Source organism: Neopsephotus bourkii, unplaced genomic scaffold, assembly GCF_033783945.1.
Source record: "Neopsephotus bourkii isolate Nb327-2 ecotype Australia unplaced genomic scaffold, CSIRO-AGI_Nbou_v1 NB_1778, whole genome shotgun sequence".
Taxonomy (NCBI): domain Eukaryota; kingdom Metazoa; phylum Chordata; class Aves; order Psittaciformes; family Psittacidae; genus Neopsephotus; species Neopsephotus bourkii.
In genome coordinates, this window is record NW_026902252.1 from 705,472 (window position 1) to 726,244 (window position 20,773).

Here is a 20,773-nt window from a genome sequence, read left to right on the forward strand (position 1 = left end):
GGGTGACATGGACCTGGTGCTGGGCCCCATGGGGGCGGTGCTGGGACCCATAGGGGTGGGTGTCCTGGGGGTGGTACCCGCTGATGGCGGTGGTCACTGGGGGGCCTTGGGGGTGATGGCTCTGATGGTGACAGGTCCAGAGCTGCTGTTCCCCATTGCTGGTGGCCACAGTGCTGCCATGTCCCCATTGCTGGTGGCCACCATGGTGCCCTGTCCCCATTGCTGGTGGCCACCATGGTGCCATGCCCTTATTGCTGGTGGCCACAGGGCTGCTATGTCCCCATTGCTAGTGGCCACCATGGTGCCATGTCCACATTGTTGGTGGCCACAGTGCTGCTGTGTCCTTATTGCTGGTGGCCACCATGGTGACGTACCCCCATTGCTAGTGGCGACCCCGGTGCCATGTCTCTATTGCTATGTCCTCATTGCCACATCTCCATTCCTGGTGGCCACAGTGCTGCCATGTCCCCATTGCTGGTGGCCACCATGGTGCCCTGTCCCCATTGCTGGTGGCCACCATGGTTCCATGTCCCCATTGCCGGTGGCCACTGTGGTGCCATGCCCTTATTGCTGGTGGCCACAGGGCTGCCATGTCCCCACTGCTGGTGGCCAAAGTGCTGCCATGTCCCCATTGCTGGTGGCCACAGTGCTGATGTATCCCCATTGCTGGTGGCCACCATGGCGCTGTACCCCCATTGCTAGTGGCGACCCTGGTGCCATGTCCCTATTGCTGTGTCCTCATTGCCACGTCTCCATTGCTGGTGGCCACAGGGGTGCTATGTCCCCATTGCTGGTGGCCAAAGTGCTGCCATGTCCCCATTGCTGGTGGCCAAAGTGCTGCCATGTCCCCCTTGCTGCTGGCCACCACAGTGCCATGTCCCCCTTGCTGCTGGCCACCACAGTGCCATGTCCTTATTGCTGGTGGCCACAGGGGTGCCATGTCCCCATCACTAGTGGCCACCACAGTGCCATGTCACCACTGCTAGTGGCCACCACGGTGCCATGTCCCCATCACTAGTGGCCACCACAGTGCCATGTCCCCATTGCTAGTGGCCACCACAGTGCCATGTCTCCATTGCTAGGGGCCACCACAGTGCCGTGTACCCATTGATAGTGGCCACCACAGTGTCATGTCCCCATTGCTAGTGGCCACCACAGTGCCGTGTCCCCATTGCTAGTGGCCACCACAGTGCCATGTCCCCATTGCTAGTGGCCACCACAGTGCCGTGTCCCCATTGCTAGTGGCCACCACAGTGCCATGTCCCCATTGCTAGTGGCCACCACGGTGCCATGTCCCCATTGCTAGTGGCCACCACGGTGCCATGTCCCCATTGCTAGTGGCCACCACAGTGCCATGTCCCCATTGCTAGTGGCCACCACAGTGCCATGTCCCCATTGCTAGTGGCCACCACAGTGCCATGTCCCCATTGCTAGTGGCCACCACAGTGTCATGTCCCCATTGCTAGTGGCCACCACGGTGCCATGTCCCCATCACTAGTGGCCACCACAGTGCCATGTCCCCATTGCTAGTGGCCACCACAGTGCCGTGTACCCATTGCTAGTGGCGACCACGGTGCCATGTCGCCACTGCTAGTGGCCACCACAGTGCCATGTCCCCATTGCTAGTGGCCACCACAGTGCCATGTCCCCATTGCTAGTGGCCACCACAGTGCCGTGTCCCCATTGCTAGTGGCCACCACAGTGCCATGTCCCCATTGCTAGTGGCCACCACAGTGCCGTGTCCCATTGCTAGTGGCGACCACGGTGCCATGTCGCCACTGCTAGTGGCCACCACAGTGCCATGTCCCCATTGCTAGTGGCCACCACAGTGCCATGTCCCCATTGCTAGTGGCCACCACAGTGCCGTGTCCCCATTGATAGTGGCCACCACAGTGCCATGTCCCCATTGCTAGTGGCCACCACAGTGTCATGTCCCCATTGCTAGTGGCCACCACGGTGCCATGTCCCCATCACTAGTGGCCACCACAGTGCCATGTCCCCATTGCTAGTGGCCACCACAGTGCCGTGTACCCATTGCTAGTGGCGACCACGGTGCCATGTCGCCACTGCTAGTGGCCACCACAGTGCCATGTCCCCATTGCTAGTGGCCACCACAGTGCCATGTCCCCATTGCTAGTGGCCACCACAGTGCCGTGTCCCCATTGATAGTGGCCACCACAGTGCCATGTCCCCATTGCTAGTGGCCACCACAGTGCCATGTCCCCATTGATAGAGGCCACCACAGTGCCATGTCCCCATTGCTGGTGGCCACCACAGTGCCATGTCCCCATTGCCAGTGGCCACCACAGTGCCATGTCCCCATTGCCAGTGGCCACCACAGTGCCATGTCCCCATTGCTAGTGGCCACCACAGTGCCATGTCCCCATTGATAGAGGCCACCACAGTGCCATGTCCCCATTGCTGGTGGCCACCACAGTGCCATGTCCCCATTGCCAGTGGCCACCACAGTGCCATGTCCCCATTGCCAGTGGCCACCACAGTGCCGTGTACCCATTGCTAGTGGCGACCACGGTGCCATGTCCCCATTGCTGGTGACCACAGGGATGCTATGTCCCCATTGCTAGTGGCCACCACAGTGCCATGTACTCATTGCTAGTGGCCACCACAGTGCCATGTCCCCATTGCTAGTGGCGACCATGGTGCTGTGTCCCCATTGCTAGTGGCCACCACAGTGCCGTGTCCCCATTGCCAGTGGCCACCACAGTGCCGTGTCCCCATCGCTAGTGACTACCACAGTGCCATGTCCCAATTGCCGGTGGCAACCACGGTGCCATGTCCCCATTGCTGGTGACCACAGGGATGCTGTGTCCCCATTGCTAGTGGCCACCACAGTGCCGTGTCCTCACTGCTGGTGGCCACCACAGTGCCATGTGCCCCCTCCTTGGCACTGGTACCCACGGTGATGCTGCATCCCCAGAGCTGGTACCCACAGTGAGATATCCCCAATGGTGATAGCTTCCTCCCCCCCCCCCCTTTGCCCACCGTGTCAACCCCCCCAAACCCAGTGTGGGGGACACGGCCCCCTCCCCCCCCATCCCCATCAATTTTGCACAAAACCCACCAAAAAAACCCAATTTTTATTAATTTTTGCTCTGGTTTATTCTGTTGCGGGCGCTGGAAGGGGGAGGGGGGGGCTCTCCTCTCCCATCCCCCCCCCGGGCTGCTCCATCACCCACAACACACGGGGGGGGGGGAGGGGGGATGGATCATTTTTGCCTTCTTTTTCTCCTTTTTTTTTGCCTTTTCTTCGTATTTTTTGCCTTTTTTTCCTCATTTTCCCCTTTTTTACCAAGGTCGGGTCTAACTCTAGGGGGGGGGAGGGGGGATTCCATCAGGAACATAAAAAAAGCCCCAAAATTGGGGGGGTACGGGATGGGGATGGGGGGGGTTTAGTGTAGAAGAGGCGTATTTACAGGTATTAACATGCGGACAATGAGGTTACACTATGGGGAGTACAACATCGAGGGGGGGGTAAAAAATAACGGGGGGGGGGGTGATAAAAAATAAAGGGGGAAAGGGGTAAAACTTAATAAAAGAGGGAAATAAAACACCCCCATGGGGAAAAACCAATAAAAATCCCAAAGAAAGGGCGAGTTTTAAGGCGTAAAAAGTGTATAAAAAATAACACGGGGGGGCACGGGGGGGTTGGCCCCCCCCCATGGGTCTATGTACAGGCGCCCGGGGCCGGCAGGCACAAGGCAAAGCGAGTGTCCCCCACGCTGCACCCCTATAATAGGGATTTGAGGGGGGGGGTGATGGGAAAAAGGGGGGGCCCAGTGGCTGCTTTTGCCCTTGAACCCCCCCCTAATAAAACCGCATTAAACCCCCAAAACGTTTCAAACCAAAGCGGGGGCCCCTGCTCTCAGTCCTGTAAGGAGGGGGGGGGAGCATTGGGGGACCCCCCCAATCTGTGGTTGGGGGGGGCTCATTCCTGGTTTGTAGCAGCACCAAGTTCTTGGCCAATAAATATATATATATATTTGTATCCAAACGGAGGGGGGGGGGGGAATGGAGGGACAAAGGGGGGGGTCCCCCCTTTTTGCCCCCCACCCCCTTTTTTTGCCCCCCTAAAAACCAAACCGCCGAGGTTCAAAGTGCTCCGAATCCATCTTTGGGCATCACCAAACCTGCGGCTGCGGTGCTGCAGGTGGGGGGGTGGGGGGGTGCTTCCTCCTCCTCTTCTTCTTCAATGGGGGGGGGGGGTGGATGATGCTGTCCGTGCCCCCCCCACCCCGTCCCTATGGTTTGCTCCGATCCCTGCTAGATGAGGGAGATCCGTACGGGAATGCCGGGGGACTCCGTTCTCTGCGGGGAGTGCTGGCTGACGAGGTGCTCCACCACCGTGTGCTTGGACATGTGCTTCATCAGGTAGGTCTCCTGGTTGGGGAGGGGGGGGCATGGTTAATAATGGGGTTTTGGGAAGGGGGATGAATAATAATGGGGTTGGGGGGGGGGTTGATGGTCAATAATAGGGTTTTGGGGGGTTCATGGGCAGGTTTCATGGTCAATAATGGGGTTTTCTGGGGGTTTAAGGGGGGGTTGATGGTCAATAACAGGGTTTTGGGGGGTTCTGGGCGGGTTTCATGGTCAATAATGGGGTTTTGGGGGGGATTGATGGTCAATAATGGGGTTTTCCAGGGGTTCAAGGGGGGGTTTCATGGTCAATGATGGGGTTTTAGGGGGGTTCATGGTTAATAATGGGGTTTGTTTGGGGAGTTCATTGTCAATAATGGGGTTTTTGGGGGGGGGTCATGGTTAATAATGGGGTTTTGGGGGGTTCAGGGTGGGTTTTGTTGTCAATAATGGGGTTTTCCGGGGGTTCAAGGGTGGGTTCATGGTCAATAATGGGGTTTTGGGGGGGTTTCATGGTCAATAATGGGGTTTTGGGAGGGGGGAATGGATAATAATGGGGTTTTAGGGGGTTCTGGGTGGGTTTGATTGTCAATAATGGGGTTTTCTGGGGGTTCAAGGGGGGGTTCATGGTTAATAATGGGGTTTTGGGGGGTTCTGGGCGGGTTTGATGGTCAATAATGGGGTTGGGAGGGGTTCGAGGGGGGGTTCCATGGTCAATGATGGGGTTTGGGGGGGTTTCATGGTCAATGATGGGGTTTTAGGGGGTTCATGGTTAATAATGGGGTTTTTGGGGGGGGGGTTCACTGTCAATAATGGGGTTTTGAGGGGGTTTCATGGTTAATAATGGGGGTTTGGGGGGGTTCATTGTTAATAATGGGGTTTTGGGGGGTTCTGGGTGGGTTTCATTGTCAATAATGGGGTTTTGAGGGGGTTTCATGGTTAATAGGGGGTTGGGGGGGTTCATGGTTAATAATGGGGTTTTGGGGGGTTCTGGGTGGGTTTCATTGTCAATAATGGGGTTTTCAGGGGTTCAAGGGGGGGTTCATGGTCAATAATGGGGTTTTGGGGGGGTTTCATGGTTAATAATGGGGTTTTGGGAGGGGGGATTGGATAATAATGGGGTTTGGGGGGGTTCTGGGTGGGTTTCATTGTCAATAATGGGGTTTTCTGAGGGTTCAAGGGGGGGTTCATGGTTAATAATGGGGTTTTGGGGGGTTCTGGTGGGTTTGATGGTCAATAATGGGGTTTGGGGGGGTTCATGGTCAATAATGGGGTTTTGGGGGGGTATAATGGATAATAATGGGGTTTTGGGGGGGGTTGATGGTCAATAATAGGGTTTTGGGGGGTTCATGGGCAGGTTTCATGGTCAATAATGGGGTTTTGGGGGTGTTTCATGGTCAATAATGGAGTTTTTTGAGGGGGCATGGTCAATAATGGGATTTTGGGCAGTTCTCGGTGGGTTTGATGGTCAGTAATGGGATTTGGGGGGGGTTCATTGTCAATAATGGGGTTTTGGGGGGGTTCGAGGGGGGGGGTTCCATGCCAATGATGGGGTTTTGGGGGGGTTTGATGGTCAATAATGGGGTTTTGGGGGGGTTCATTGTCAATAATGGGGTTTTGGGGGTTCAAGGGGGGGTTCCATGGTCAATGATGGGGTTTTGGGGTTGGTTCATGGTTAATAATAGGGTTTTGGGGGGTGTTTCATGGTCAATAATGGGGTTTGGGGGGTTCATGGTCAATAATGGGGTTTTGGGGGGCTTTGGGGAGGGTTCCATGGTCAATGATGGGGTTTTGAGGGGGGTTCATAGTTAATAATAGGGTTTGGGGGGGGTTTCATGGTCAGTAATGGGGTTTTGGGGGGGTTCATGGTTAGTAACAGGATTTGGGGAGGGTTTCACGGTCAATAATGGGGTTTGGGGGGGTTTCATGGTCAATAATGGGGTTTGGGTGGGGTTCGGGGGTTCATGGTCAATAATGGGAGTTCAGGGGGTTCTGTGTGGGTTTGATGGTCAATAATGGGGTTTTTGGGGGGTTCGAGGGGGGATTCCATGGTCAATAATGGGGTTTGGGAGGGGTTGATGGTTAATAATGGGGTTTTGGGGGTGTTTCAGGGCAGGGTGTTATGGGGTGTTTAGGGGTGTTTCAGGGTGTTCTGGGGTCTTATGGGGCGTTATGGGTGTGTATCAGGGTGTTACAGGGTGTTTTGGGGGTGTTTCAGGGTGTTCTCAGGGCGTTACGGGGTGTTTCAGGGTGTTAATAGGGTGTTCTGGGGTGTTTGGGGACGTTCTGGGGGTGTATCAGGGTGTTTTGGGAGTGTTCCCGGGTGTTTTGGGGGGTGTTTCCAGGTGTTTTGGGGAGTGTTTCCGGGTGGTTTTGGGGGTGTTTCAAGGTGGTTTTGGGGGTGTTTCCGGGTGACTTTGGGGGTGTTTTTGGGGGTGTTTCAGGGTGTTTTGGGGGTGTTTTAGGGTGTTTTGGGGGTGTTTCAGGGTGTTTTGGGGGGTGTTTCAGGGTGGTTTGGGGTGTTTCAGGGTGGTTTTGGGGTGTTTCTGGGTTTTTTTCGGGGGCGTTTCTGGGTGGTTTTGGGGGTGTTTTTGTGGGTCTTTTTCGGGGGTGTTTCTGGGTGTTTTGGGGGGTGTTTCAAGGTGTTTTTGCGGGTGTTTCAGGGTGGTTTTGGGGGTGTTTTGGGGGGTGTTTCAGGGTGTTTCTGGGTGGTTTTGGGGGTGTTTCCGGGTGTGTTTCCGGGGCTCCAGCTCTCACCGAGGTGTACGCGCGGCCGCACATGCTGCAGCAATAGGCCTTGGCGTGTTTGATGGCGTGAGCCGAGAGGTGGATCTGCAGCGAGGCCGAGTCCGTGTAGGCCCGGTAGCAGTTGGGGCACTTGTAGGGTTTGTCCTTGTTGTGCTGGCGCTGGTGGGACTGCGGAGTGGCACCGGGGGGGGTCACGGCAGCCACGACCCCCCCCCTGCCCCGCACCGGGGGGGGGCTCTGGTGCCCCCAAATCCCACATCTCCCCTAACCTGTGGTATCCCCCCCATCCTGTGGTACCCCTCCGATCCTGGGGTACCCTCCAGCATACTGGGGTACCCCCCTATCCTGCGGTACACCCCCCATCCTGGGGTACACCCCCCAGCATCCTGGGGTACACCCCCTATCCTGCAGTACACCCTCCATCTTTGGGTACCCCCCCAGCATCCTGGGGTACCCTCCAGCATCCTGCGGTACCCCCCCCATCCTTGGGTATCCCGCTCCAGCATCCTGGGGTACCCTCCAGCATCCTGCAGTACCCCCCCCATCCTGCGGTACCCCCCAGGATCCTGGGGTATGGCCCCCATCCTTGGGTACCTCACCCCAGCATCCTTGGGTACCCCCCTCCAGCATCCTGGGGTATCCTCCAGCATCCTGGGGTACCCCCCCTATCCTGGGGTACCCCCCCCAGCATCCTGGGGTACCCCCCCAGCATCCTGGGGTACCCCCCCCAGCATCCTGCGTTACCCTCCAGCATCCTGCGGTACCCCCCCCCCCATCCTGGGGTACCCCCCAGCACTGACCTGGAGGTTGGAGAGCTGTGTGAAGGCCTTCTCGCAGCCGGGATGGGGGCACTTGTAGGGTCTGTCACCCGTGTGGATGCTGCAGGGACACACACACACGTCGGGTCATGCCCCACGGACCAGTGATGGGGCAAAGGGCACAAAGGGGCACGGGGGAGACGTGGGGCTGGAGAGGATGAACGTGGTGGGGATGATGAAGGGGATGGGGAGTGCAGTGGGGATGAGGGGACAATAAGAGGAAGAGATGAGTGTGGTGGGGATGAAGGCAGTGGGGGCAATGAGCACAGGGGAGATGGATGAGCATGGTGGGGATGATGAAGGTGCTGGAGATCATGAGCGTAGTGGGGATTATGAAGACAGTGAGGACAATAAGGTGGTGGGAACAGATGGGTGTGATGGGGATGATGAGAGTGGTGAGGATGGACTGGCATGATGGGGACAGACAACCATGGTGGAGCAGATGAAGACGGTGGGGATGATGAAGGCAGTGGGGATGATGATGTGGTAGGGATGGAGGAGCATGGTCGGGATGATGAAGGTGCTGGAGATGATGAGCATGGTGGGGAGGACACGGGTAGTGAGGGCAATGAGCATGGTGGGGACAGACAAGTGGGGTGGGGATGATGAGCACGGTGAAGATGGATTGGTGTGGTGGGGACAGACGACCATGGTGGGGTTAATGGAGGTGGTGGAGATGATGAACATGGTGGGGATGGACAAGTAGGCAGGGATGAAGGTGGTGTTGGGGGCAATGAGCAGAGTGGAGATGATGACCGTGATGGGGATGGTAAGCATGGTGGGGACAATGAAGGTGGTGGGGATGATGAAGGTGCTGAAGACGGATTGGTGTGGTGGGGACAGGTGACCATAGTGGGACTGATGAATATGATGGGGATGATGAGTGTGGTGAGGATGGATGACCATGGCAGGGATGAAGAATGTGGCAGGGATGATGAACACCATAAAGATGGAGGTGTATGGTGGGATGATGGAGGTGATGAGCATGGTGAAGGTGGATTGGTGTGGTGGGATCAGTGAAGGTCAGGGAGAAGATGAGTGTCATGGGATGATGAGGGCAATGGGAGCAATAGGCATGGTGGGAATGGATGAGGAGGGCAGGGATGAAGGAGGTGATGGGAACCATGAGGGCAGTGGAGATGATGAGCGTGGTGGGGATGATGAAGGCAGCAGGGATGATTAGCATGGTGGGGACAGTGAAGGTGGCAGAGACCATCAAAGTTGTGTGAGGTGTCCCTGCCCATGGCAGGGGGTTGGAACTGATTGATCTTAAGGTCCTTTCCAACCCAAACCATTCTGTGATTCTGTGATGAAGATGGAGGAGATGATGAGTGTGGTGAGGATGGATTGGTGTGATGGAGGCGGATGACCATGGTGGGGTCAATGAACATGGTAATGGTAATGGTGATAAGCGTGGTGGGGATGGATTGGTGTGATGGGGTCAATGAAGGTGGTGGAGATGATGAGCATGGTAAGGATAATGAGAGTGGTGGGGATGGATGAGCATGGCAGGAATGAAGATGGTGATGGAGATGCTGAGAACAGTGGAGATGATGAGTGTGATGGGGATGATAAGCACGGTGGGGAAAATGAAGATGGTAGGGATGATGAAGGTACCGGAATGGTGAGCATGGTGAAGGTGGATTGGTATGGTGGGGACAGATGAGCATGGTGGGACTGATGAAGATGGGGATGGCGAGCATGGTGGGAATGGACTGGCATGGTGGGATTAATGAAAGTTGTGGAGAAGATAAGCATTATGGGGACAAGAAGCACAGTGGGAATGGATGAGTGTGGTGGGGATGATGAAGGTGCTGAGGATGGATTGGTGCGGTGGGAACAGATGTCCATCATGGGACTGATGAGGATGGGGATGATGAGCATGGTGGGGATGGACTGGCGTGGTGGGATTAATGGAGGTCGTGGAGAAGATGAGCATTACGAGGATGATGAGGGCAATGGGGATAAGAGGCATGGTGGGAATGGATTGGTGCGGTGGGAACAGATGTCCATGGTGGGATTGATGAAGATGGGGATGATGAGCATGGTGGGGATGGACTGGTGTGGTGGGATTAATGGAGGTCGTGGAGAAGATGAGCATTACGAGGATGATGAGGGCAATGGGAACAAGAGGCATGGTAGGAATGGATGAGTGTGGTGGGAACAGTTGTCCATGGTGGGATTGATGAAGATGGGGATGCTGAGCATGGTGGGGATGGACTGGCATGGTGGGATTAATGAAGGTTGTGGGGAAGATGAGCATTATGAGGATGATGAGGGCAATGGGGACAAGAGGCATGGTGGGAATGGATGAGTGTGATGGGGATGGATTGGTATGGTGGGAACAGATGTCCATGGTGGGACTGATGAAGATGGGGATGCTGAGCATGGTGGGGATGGACTGGTGTGGTGGGATTAATGAAGGTTGTGGGGAAGATGAGCATTATGAGGATGATGAGGGCAATGGGGACAAGAGGCATGGTGGGGATGGATTGGTATGGTGGGAACAGATGTCCATGGTGGGATTGATGAAGATGGGGATGATGAGCATGGTGGGGATGGACTGGCATGGTGGGATTAATGGAGGTCATGGAGAAGATGAGCATTATGAGGATGATGAGGGCTATGGGGACAAGAGGCATGGTGGGGATGGATGAGTGTGGTGGGAGCAGATGTCCATGATGGGGAACAGACGATGGTGGGGTCAACGAAGGTGATGCCGAAGGCAGTGGGGATGGATGAGCACGGAGGTGATGGAGAAGGTACCGGGGGTCACGAGAGACACCGGGCACAGACCCCACCGCCCCCGAGGGATGCCCGGGTACCAGCGTGCCCTCACCGGGTGTGCTGCTGGAGGTGGGAGAGCTGCCGGAAGGACTTCTCGCAGTAGGAGCAGTGGTAGGGTTTGACGCCCAGGTGGATGCGCAGGTGCTGGGCCAGGTAGGAGGCGTTGGCGAAGGACTTGGAGCAATGGGGGCACTTGTGGGGCTTGGCCTCGGTGTGCGACTTGGAGTGGATCTGCATCTCCGACTTGGTGAAGAACGTCAAGGGGCAGACCTTACACCTGCAGGGGGGGGGTGGGAGAACCCCGCAGGGACAAGGGTGGGCTGAAGGGGGGGGGCACCCCATTGCTCCCCCCCTAAAGCGGGTTGTGGGGTGCCTACCTGTACGTCTTCCCCTCTTTGGCGGTCTCCCCCGAGGCCAGGATGGGATAGGGCACCACCAGCACCGGCGGTCCCGAGGGATTCTCCGCCTTGATCTTCTTCCGACCCCGCTCTGTCTTGGGTGCCCCGAGCAAACCGTGGCCCTGGATTGTCTTTATGGAGTCGAGGAGGGGGGGGCTGGTGATTCCTGAGATTAGGGTGGGCGAGGAGGCGATGAGGCGGCTCTGGCTGGTGGATGTTGGGGTCGATGGCGTGGTGGTGCCGGTCCCCGTGCTGGATTCCGAGGTGCTGACGGCGGGCGCACGGGATGCCAGCCCCAACCCTGGAGGGAGGCAAAGACAACGTATGGATGTGATCATTAGGATGGGGGTCCCCCCCCTCTCACTGCATGGTCCTCAATTGATGGGGATGCTCCCATCGGGCTTTACCTGTGACGGTGCTGGTGGCCGGCCGCGCGTGCAGGGCCACGTCGGGTTGGGGCACGGCCTGCGGGTGCAGCCCAGGGACCTGCTGCAGCTTGGGCAGGGACATGATGGCCTGGCTGCTGTCACCGGGGGATGGTGGCACCAGCAGCGGCTGCTGCGACGCCACCGACGTGGGGGGCAAGTGAGGGGGCCGGATCTTCTCCGCCATCAACTGCTCCTTGATCTTGTTGATGAGGACCAGGTTGTCCAGCTGGAAGCATTGGGGGAGACACGGGGTAGGGTCAGGCCTTTCCCCCCCATTCTGTATCCCTTTCCATGTGCATCCATCCCAACCCGGGGTTGGGGGGGGTCCTACCTGGCTGGGCATGGTGGGGGGGGGCGGCCAGAAGTAGGGGTTGTTGAAGCGAGGCTCCGCCATCCTGCAGGGAAAAATGGGAATGGTCATGGAATGGCACCGGGCACCGCAGGGACCCCATCTCCTGCCTTCCCACCCCGGGGGCTCAGACTGCACCAACCCCTAAAGACACAGGGAACCCCCCCACGCCCCCCCCAGCATCCATGGAAGACCCCGGGATGGCAGCAAGGATGCAGCTTGGCAAGGGGGAAGGGAGGGGGTGGAATGTGGGGGGGAATCCCCGGAGCTGCTGCTCCTGCAGAGGAGAGTGGGAAAACACAGCCATGGGAGAGGGCGAGCGGACGGCGGCGCAGGGCACCCACAGCAACCGGGGTGCATCCTGATGAACCCAGCACCCAAAATGAGCCACCGGTGAGTGAAGTGACCAGTGACAGCCACAGGCAGCTCAGCAGAACCATAGAGAACCAGAGTGGAACCATGGCAGAACCATAACAGAACCATGGCGGAACCATGGCAGAACCACAGCGGAATCAGAGTGGAATCATGGCAGAACCATAACAGAACCATGGCAGAACCATAGCGGAACCATAACAGAACCATGGCAGAACCATAGCGGAACTGTAACAGAACCATGGCAGAACCACAGCAGAACCGTAACAGAACCACAGCGGAACCATGGCAGAACCATGGCAGAACCACAGCAGAACCATAGGAGAACCACGGCAGAACCACAACAGAACCATGGCAGAACCACAGTGGAATTGTGGCAGAAGCATAACAGAACCATGGCAAAACCATAGCGGAACCATAACAGAACTATGGCAGAACCATAACAGAACCAGAGTGGAACCACGGCAGGACCATAGCAGAACCATAGCAGAACCATGGCAGAACCATAACAGAACCACGGCAGAACCATAACAGAACCATAGGAGAACCACAGCGGAACCATGGCAGAACCATAACAGAACCATAGGAGAACCACAGTAGAACCACTGCAGATCCATAGCAGAACCAGAGCAGAGCCATAACAGAACCACAGCGGAACCACAGCAGAACCACAGCAGAACCATAGCAGAACCACAGCAGAACCATGGTGGAACCATAGCGGAACCACGGCAGAGCCGGCACAGCGGGCGCAGGGGGTTTATCGAGACACTTCCAACATTTTGGGGACATTAACTTAAATTAACTCAAAATCCATCTCTGGATAACAGAACACAGCCGGGAGGGGATGGGGAGATGCCGCTGGTGTGAACGGGCATCACCGCGCCGTGCCCTGTGGTCCAGGGTCAGGTGTACCCCGGTGGAACGCATCCCCCGGGAGCTGTGACATAAACCAGGATCCTGGGATCAACCAGACCGGAGCCTCTGGCACAGCGCATCCCAAAAGCCTTCGGGATGAGGGGACTGGTGGCAGGGAACCAGGGGAAACTGAGGTAGGGAGAGCCCCATGGCTCCTCTGAACGGTGCCGCTGCATCCAGGAGCATCCCTGCTCCCATAGGAAACCCTCTCCAGGCCCAGTTTCGCGGCACAACCCTGGTGATCCGGCGCAGCGCGAGGACAGGCGCGTTTTGGGGTGCCCTGAACCAACACAACCGCGGCTGTTGGCAGCACCCAGGAACAGGACCCATTTCCATGGCAGATCCCAACACCAGGCACCAAACCTCCCCTTTCCCACCTCAAACCGCTCCCCGGCTGCCCATGCACCGAATTTGGGGGGTTTGGAGCAAAACCAGACCCGGATGCTTGTAATAGAAGTTGGTTTTCCGCCTGTTTGCCCTCCATCCCTGTATCCCACAGCCTCCCTGTGGAAGCAGAGCTGGGAGTCCTGCTCTGGGATAGGGAATGCGCTTCCCCACGCACCCATCACCAGCTATCCTATAGTTATATATGGACCCATGCACTGCCCACCCACTGTCTACCTATATATACCATGAGCTCACTCGGGATGCGGAGCATGGGACGGGGGACACCGGGATGATGGAGGTGATGGCACAAGCGGCTAAAAGAGGAGGTGGCAACAGGGAAAACTCCCTCTGGGAATGCTGGGGACAAGCTCCGGGCATCCCGGTCCGCTCCAGTTGCACCCCATGGAGTGGGAAAACAGGAAGCGGGAGCTATGATTAGAAAAGGGAGTTTTGGAGCTGCTCCCCATCACAGCAGGTACCCTGCGACCTCCTTCTGTCCTTCCCATCCATCCCTATCCCAACAGTGGGCCAGGCTCCAACGGAGCCATGGGTGGCACCAAGAAGGATGCGAAGCGCCCGAAGCATCACTGGGATGCAGGAGGTATCACTGTGACTGACTCCAGGAGCCGGAGCGGGTGGCAAAGGCCCAAAGGGTGTTTTGGGGAGGAAAGCACAAATATCCCATGTGTGTCCCCCTAATCCTGACCTCCTCCTGGGGAGGTCTTGTCAATAAAGGATGGAAAAGCTCGGACGTGCCCGGAAGAATGGGGAAGGAACGGTCGGTGTGCCAAAACCAGCAGAAAAAGGAGGAGAAAATCCCTGTTCCTGTCGCGATTTGATGCTGGAATGTTTCACTGGGAGAGAGTGCAGCTTGGGGCTGGGATGACTGGAGCAGGGGGGGGGAAGCAGAAAGCAGGTAGGATAAACATGAAATATATATACATAAACCCTCCCTTTTCCTATGTTCTCAGCTAACTATGAAAAATGGAAGCTGACATGCAGCAAAGGGAGGGAAAAAAGGGAAGAAAATCCATTAAAATGGAAATGATGAGGGATGGGGATGCTGCAGCGCGGCTCTGCCAGGCAGGAAGGGGGGGGGTGTGTTGGGGCTCTCCCTGCACCCCAGTTTTTGGTACCCCCCCCGGTACCAGCTCTCCAGTGGCACTGAGCATCTCCTAGGCAAGAGCAAGGGGATGCTGAAGGGTGTCCCGAGGGATGCAGAAGGCGAAGCAGCCACCGAAGAGGAAGCGGGAGGATGCAGAGAGCCGCAAAGCCAGGGGTTGAACCCCGGATTCCCGCAGCACCCATCCGAGGACCGGGATAACGGCCCGAAACCCTCACATTCCTACACGGATGATGGGATGGCGGGGGGGGGGTTGGGGTTAGGAAGAGCATTGAGGAGCCAGAAGCTGAGGCAGGGTTGGGGTTGGGAAGAGGATGCTAAAGGATGGGGGACGCCGGTGTTTTGGTACTCACAGGCTGGCCTCAGGAGCCAGGTGGCCGCAGCTGCCTGGGGAGACGCGTCGAGGAGGCTCCAGAGTGATGGGAGGTAGATGATGGCACGGGTGGGCACGAGCTCACTACAGCAACTTCCTACCCAACTGCCGCTAAGTCAAGCTACAGTTCTCTAGGGAACGCCTCTACCTTGGCAGCCCTCTCTGTCTCGCCTTGGCTGAAATAAAAAGAAACAAGAGATTTCTTTGCACGGCACCGCCGAGGGAAAACGGGGCAGCTCCCGGGCACGGAGCACCGGCAAACGGGGTAAAACGGGGTAAAACGGGGTGCTTTATGGGGGGGGTGTTGTGTTTACAGAGCCCTCAGCATCCCCGACCGCAGCATCTCGTCCCCATCGCCCTCCCCAACCCAAGCGGCGAGCGCGGCGGCGGGTGAAGAGCGAGCGTGCCCCGATGCGTGCCCCCCTAAGCACAGCCCTCAGAGCCATGGGGCAGAGCGGATATCCCTGTCCCCATTGCCGCAGGGCTTTGCCTCAGTTTCCCCCCCATCCATAAGGACGCAGCCCCCTCAGACACCATTGGGTTTGCTTGCAGCAGGCGGGTTTCCATAGGGAAAGCGAGCGCCCCTTGAGCAAAACCCCATCCATGGGACGCTGCCCCCATCCCAAAGGGATGAACCCCCCCAAAGCAGCACCGCAGACGCAATGGGAAAGACCCAAACCCCCCCTTTTCCATCACTTGGGAAGGGGGGGACACACACAGAGCGCGCGCCAGAAGAATTCACCCAAGATGGAACCAATTAAACCCCCCCCCCTCTTTGCTTCCGCCCCCCGAAGGGCCGCTCACTGGTGGCTCTCCTGCGGCTTTCCAGCCAAATCCAGCCCCAGATGAGCTCCCCTAACCCTAACCCCATCCTGGGGTGGGGGTCCCTGCATGGGGAAGGTGTGGGAGCCAGGCAAAGCCGCACTGGGGAGCACCAAAGAAGAGGGGGGGACGGGGACCAGGGAGGCGATGGGGTTCAATCAGTGTCTGTCTGTCCCGTCACCCATAGGGACACCCCATAGGGAAACCTGGTGTCCGTGGGGTGATGCTTGCACTGAATACAGCCCCCCCCCCCCAAAACACACCGGTGGTGGGGAGGGGGGTAACGTGCTCCCCCCGACCCCCCTAAAACAGACCAGCAAAGGCAAAGCCAGCACCCACAAACCAGACAGAGCGGGATGGGGGGGCAACCAGCCCCCCCCTATAGCAGCCGGGAGAGCACCCATGGGTGCCAATGGGTGGGGAAACAGAGGCACGGGGAGGGGGGGGGTCACCCCTAGGAAACACCATATCCAACATGCACTTGTCGTGACATCGCACCCGCCAGCCCCAAAATCCACAGTTTTAAGGGAAAAACAGTAAAGGGAAGGGGGGTAAAAGGGGGGGGGGTGGGATTTGAGGGAGAAAAGGGAGATTTTAGGCCCATCAATCCCCGTCTCGCACAACGGAAACCACCACTGCGAACCCACAGAGGACCCCCCCCCCCAAAAACCCACCCTTGGGGCAGCCTCCATCAACACATCCACACCTCACCCCTATGCCATGGGGCTGGGGGGCATGGAACCACATCCATGGCCACTCAGGTGGGTGATTATGGGGTGTCCCCCGCCCCCATCCCCCAAAAGCATCTCCCCATAGCCACATGCCCACCTCTGCGAGTACTGGCGTTGCTTGCCCTTATCCGCGTCCATCTCCAGCTCTAGCTGAGACCGGGTGCCGCACGTGGGGCGTTTCTCTATGGAAGGGGGGACACACACACACAAGGGGGGGAGAAGTTCACACACCCCGAACCCACCAACAGCCCCCGGCGCGCCAGATCCCGCAGCGGAGGAAGAAGAGGAGGAGGAGGAGGAGGAAGAAGAAGAGGAGGAGAAGAAGGAGGAGGAGGAAGAACAAAAGCGAAGCGGCTCCGACCTACCCGACCCATGGGGACGTGGGGGTTTTCCTGGAAACAGAGAGGGGAAAAAAAGGGGAAAAACACACCAAAAAAAGAAAAAAAAAGGAATAATAATAATAATATTAAAAAAAACCTGGTTTTAGGTTTTTTTTTGTGTGTGTAAGGATAAGGGATGCGGAGCTGGCTGGAAAATCGGGATCGAAATCCATCCCCTCGGCAAATGGCACGCTGGGAGGGCCCCAAAACTTTTTCTCCCCCCCCCCCCCCCTCCATCCCCAACACTTTATAATCTCCATAGGCCTCGGGGGTTACAAACCCAATGGGTTCGGCCAATGGGCAGGGATAACCCCCCCCAAAGAGCATCCTCTGATCGTGGAGGATAAAAACCCTAAATGCCAACAAATGAACCCATTCTTGGGTTAAAACCTTCACACACAGACGCATATCCCCCCCCCCCCAGGGCCCCCGGTGTGGCCTGGGGAAGAGCATGGATGGGAATGGGATGCGGGTGAAGATCCAAGGGGATGATGATGATGATGATGATGGAGAAGGGGGGGAAGAGCTCGAGGTTTGGGTCCTCGGCTTCGGGCTGTGCCGCATTCCTGCCAAAACGCCATGTAAAAAACACAGCCCCCCCCGTCCTTTCCCTTTCCCTTCTCCTTTCCTCCTTCTCCCCCGTTAAACCCTTCCAGCCAGCGAGACAAAACCGGTTAAAACGCGGAAAGCGAGGAAAAACGGGGTTAAAAACATCAAAATCGGGATTATAACGCTGCTAATGATAACAACAACCGAACACCACCAACAACCCCCCCCCCGCCAGCTTCTTCTGCCACCCCCTGCAAGGAAAAAGCCATGAACCCATAAAAAAAAACATAAAAATCCATAAAAATCCATAAAAATCCATAAAAATCCATAAAAACCCAGCACCCCCCCCAAGCCACGCAACATCCACAAGAATAGGTACGTTCAGCCGCAATTAACTTTTCCATTAGACCATCCAGAGGGAGCGAAAAGCGGAGGAAATCCAGCAAAACCGGGTTATTTTCCCTTTTTTTTGCCTATTTTCCTTGGATTTTGGCCCCCCTTCCTCCCCCCTTTTCCTCCCTCCTCCTTTTCCTTCTTCTTCCTCCTCGAATGGGGGGGGGGAAAGGAGGGGATTTGGGTGAAATAACAGCGATTTTAAAGCAGCGGAGGTGCAAAAAAGGCGAACTTTGCCGTCGAGCGAAGTTGGAACCCGCAACCTGGGATTGGGGGGAGGAAAAAGGGGGGGGGCTCCTTTTTAAGCCGTTTTCTCGCGTTTCGGTGATTTTTAAGCCATCAACGGATGGGGATGGAGCGGGGTTAAGGAAGGGGGGAGGAGGGAGGAAGAGGGGGGGGGGTTGGCCCGGCCTGGATCCTTGGATCCTTGGATCCTCGGATCCTCTCTCCCCATCCCCCCCCCGGTTTGGGGGTGTTTTTCCCCTCCCCCCCCCCCCGCCTTTCCCACATTCTCAGACGGTTTTATTAAAATTCGCAGACAAAAGGAAAACAAAAATGGCAGAAACGGGAGCGGGGCCGGGGCGGCCGCCATGTTCTGCAGCGCCGCTGTGAGGGGATTGGGGGGGGGGGGGGGGGAACGGGGACAGGGGACACAACACGAACACACAAAAACACCCGAAACCGACCCAAAATGAAACGAAACGGGATGGGGGGAGGGGATAACGTATAAAGAGAGAGGAAAACGCACACACACACACATATATAGCCCCCCCCCCCCCGGGGTGAAGGAGGGGTGAGGATAAAGAGACACTTCCTATACCAACAGCCATGCTGCCGCCGTCCGCCGCTCCGCCGCACCGGCCAACATGGGCGCCGGCGCCCCCGCCCCTGCCCCCGCCCAGCCCCGCACCGGTCCCGGCCTCCCCCCCCCCCTCCCGCACCCGTACACGGGGACGGCGCCGCCTTCCCCCCCCCCCCCCCCCCGCGCCGTTTCTCTTCTTTCCACCCCGCCCGCCGCGGGGCACGGGTGCGGGATCGCGCACGCACGCACCCGCAGCGGGGCATGTGGGGGTGTATAGGGGTGTATAGGGTGTATAGAGGGGTGTATAGGGTGTATAGAGGGGTGTATAGGGTGTATAGAGGGGTGTATGGGCAGCCTATAGCGGCGGCAGCACCCCCATAACCGAGTCAGCACCCCCGTAACTGCATCAGGACCCCCATAACTGCATTAGCACCCCTATAACCACGTCAAGAACCCCATAACTGCATCAGCACCCCCATAACTGTCTCAGCACCCCCATAACTGCATCAGCACCCCTATAACCACGTCAAGAACCCCATAACTGCATCAGGACCCCCATAACTGTCTCAGCACCCCCATAACTGCATCAGCACCCCTATAACCACGTCAAGAACCCCATAACTGCATCAGGACCCCCATAACTGTCTCAGCACCCCCATAAACACATCAGGACCCACATAACTGCATCAGAACCACTATAATTGTCCCAGCACCCCTATAACTGTCCCAGCACCCCCATAACTGCATCAGCACCCTCATAACTGCATCAGCGCCCCTATAATTGTCCCAGCACCCGCATAACTGTCTCAGCACCCCTATAACCACGTCAAGATCCCCATAGCTGCATCAGGACCCCATAACTGTCTCAGCACCCCCATAACTGCATCAGCACCTCTGTAACCACGTCAAGATCCCCATAACTGCATCAGGACCCCATAACTGCATCAGCACCCCTATAACAGTCTCAGCACCCCCATAACTGCATCAGCACCCCCATAACTGCATCAGGACCCCTATAACTGTCCCAGCACCCCCGTAACTGCATCAGGACCCCTATAACTGTCTCAGCACCCCCATTTCCCCCTTAGGACCCTCATAACCACTTCAAGATCCCCCATCCCTCCTGGGTCCCCCCAGTTCCCCTCCATATCCTCAGGGCCCCCCCCAAATCTCTGCAGCCCCCCATAACAACATCCTCAGGACCTCAGGTTCTCCTCAGGACTCCCTGATTCCCTTCAGCCCCCCCGAACCACCTCAGGACCCCCCCTAGTTCCAGTCCCCCTCTGCCCCCCCCAAACCTGAGCCCTCCTGGACCCCCTCAGCCCCCCAAGTTCTCCCCCTGGTTCCTCTCAGCCCCCCCATAACCTCCTCAGCACCCTCTTAACCCCCCCCCCCCAATCTCCTCCCCCCCCCGGTTCTCAGCACCCCCAAATCCCTTCCTGTCCCCTCAGCCCCCCTCAGGATGCCACCCCCTATCTTCAACCCCTTTGGGGGTCCCCATAGACCCTTTGGTACCTCCCATCTCGGGGTCCCCCCCCTCAGGCCTCCGTTCCCTTTCTCCTCCTTTGGGGAGCCCCTTGGTTGTGATTGAACCCCATTTATCCATTGGTTTATCCCTGCGTCCCCATGGCAGCGCCTCACCCCAAAGGTGGGTACAGGCCATAGGGGAGGGAAAAGGGGGGGGCAAATTCCAACCGGTTCCCCACCTTCCTCCCCATGGGGCAGGGAATGATGGCGTGTCTGGGTTTATAATGGGAAAATAGGTAAAAAAAGGGGGAAAAGGGGATTTCTTTCAAGTTTTCCCAAAGGAAAAGGTGGTGGAAGGAGAGGGATGCCCCGGATGGGTGGACCGACCCCAAATGATGCTTCCGAGACATTGGTGGGGAGTAGAGGAGGACAAGGAATGGGATGGGGTAGGATGGATGAATGGGATGGGTTGGGTTGGGATGGGGTGAGGATGAGGATGGGATGAGTTGGAATGGGATGGATTGGGATATGGTGAGGATGAGGATGGGATGAGATGG

At 57.3% G+C, this 20,773-nt stretch overlaps 3 protein-coding genes across 11 annotated transcripts in view; 1 reads left to right on the plus strand and 2 right to left on the minus strand.

Moving 5' to 3' along the window:
• Window positions 1-20,773, plus strand: part of SVBP (small vasohibin binding protein) — a 152,963-nt gene that overhangs the window by 118,996 nt on the left and 13,194 nt on the right. The window lies entirely within an intron of this gene.
• The window catches only part of SLC2A1 (solute carrier family 2 member 1), a 225,271-nt gene that overhangs the window by 54,444 nt on the left and 150,054 nt on the right, over window positions 1-20,773 (minus strand). The gene's annotated exons all lie outside the window — the stretch shown is intronic.
• ZNF362 (zinc finger protein 362) lies at window positions 4,260-18,877 on the minus strand. 8 transcript variants are annotated; one of them, XM_061379543.1, is made up of 10 exons: window positions 18,768-18,820; window positions 16,723-16,807; window positions 15,053-15,248; window positions 11,885-11,948; window positions 11,533-11,779; window positions 11,105-11,426; window positions 10,780-11,004; window positions 7,923-8,001; window positions 7,132-7,290; window positions 4,260-4,398 (listed from the first exon to the last, which is right to left on the minus strand). In XM_061379543.1, exons 4-10 carry the CDS (start codon window positions 11,945-11,947, stop codon window positions 4,282-4,284), a joined length of 1,212 nt encoding a protein of 403 aa, XP_061235527.1. In that variant the 5' UTR covers window position 11,948; window positions 15,053-15,248; window positions 16,723-16,807; window positions 18,768-18,820; the 3' UTR covers window positions 4,260-4,281. The 8 variants fall into 8 exon arrangements, with proteins under 8 accessions (XP_061235527.1, XP_061235528.1, XP_061235523.1 ...); XM_061379544.1 differs by having other exon boundaries at window positions 18,772-18,809; XM_061379539.1 differs by lacking the exon at window positions 15,053-15,248 and having other exon boundaries at window positions 18,768-18,877.

Coding starts and splice junctions, on each gene's coding strand:
- ZNF362 (XM_061379538.1), bottom strand. CDS start 17,958: ATGGAAAAGTTAATTGCGGCTGAAC. Junction 16,808..17,933: donor AAAGTTAATTGCGGCTGAAC/GTACCTATTCTT, acceptor CCCCTTCCATAG/AGAAACGCCCCACGTGCGGC. Junction 8,002..10,779: donor CACCTCCAGCAGCACACCCG/GTGAGGGCACGC, acceptor GTGTCCCTGCAG/CATCCACACGGGTGACAGAC.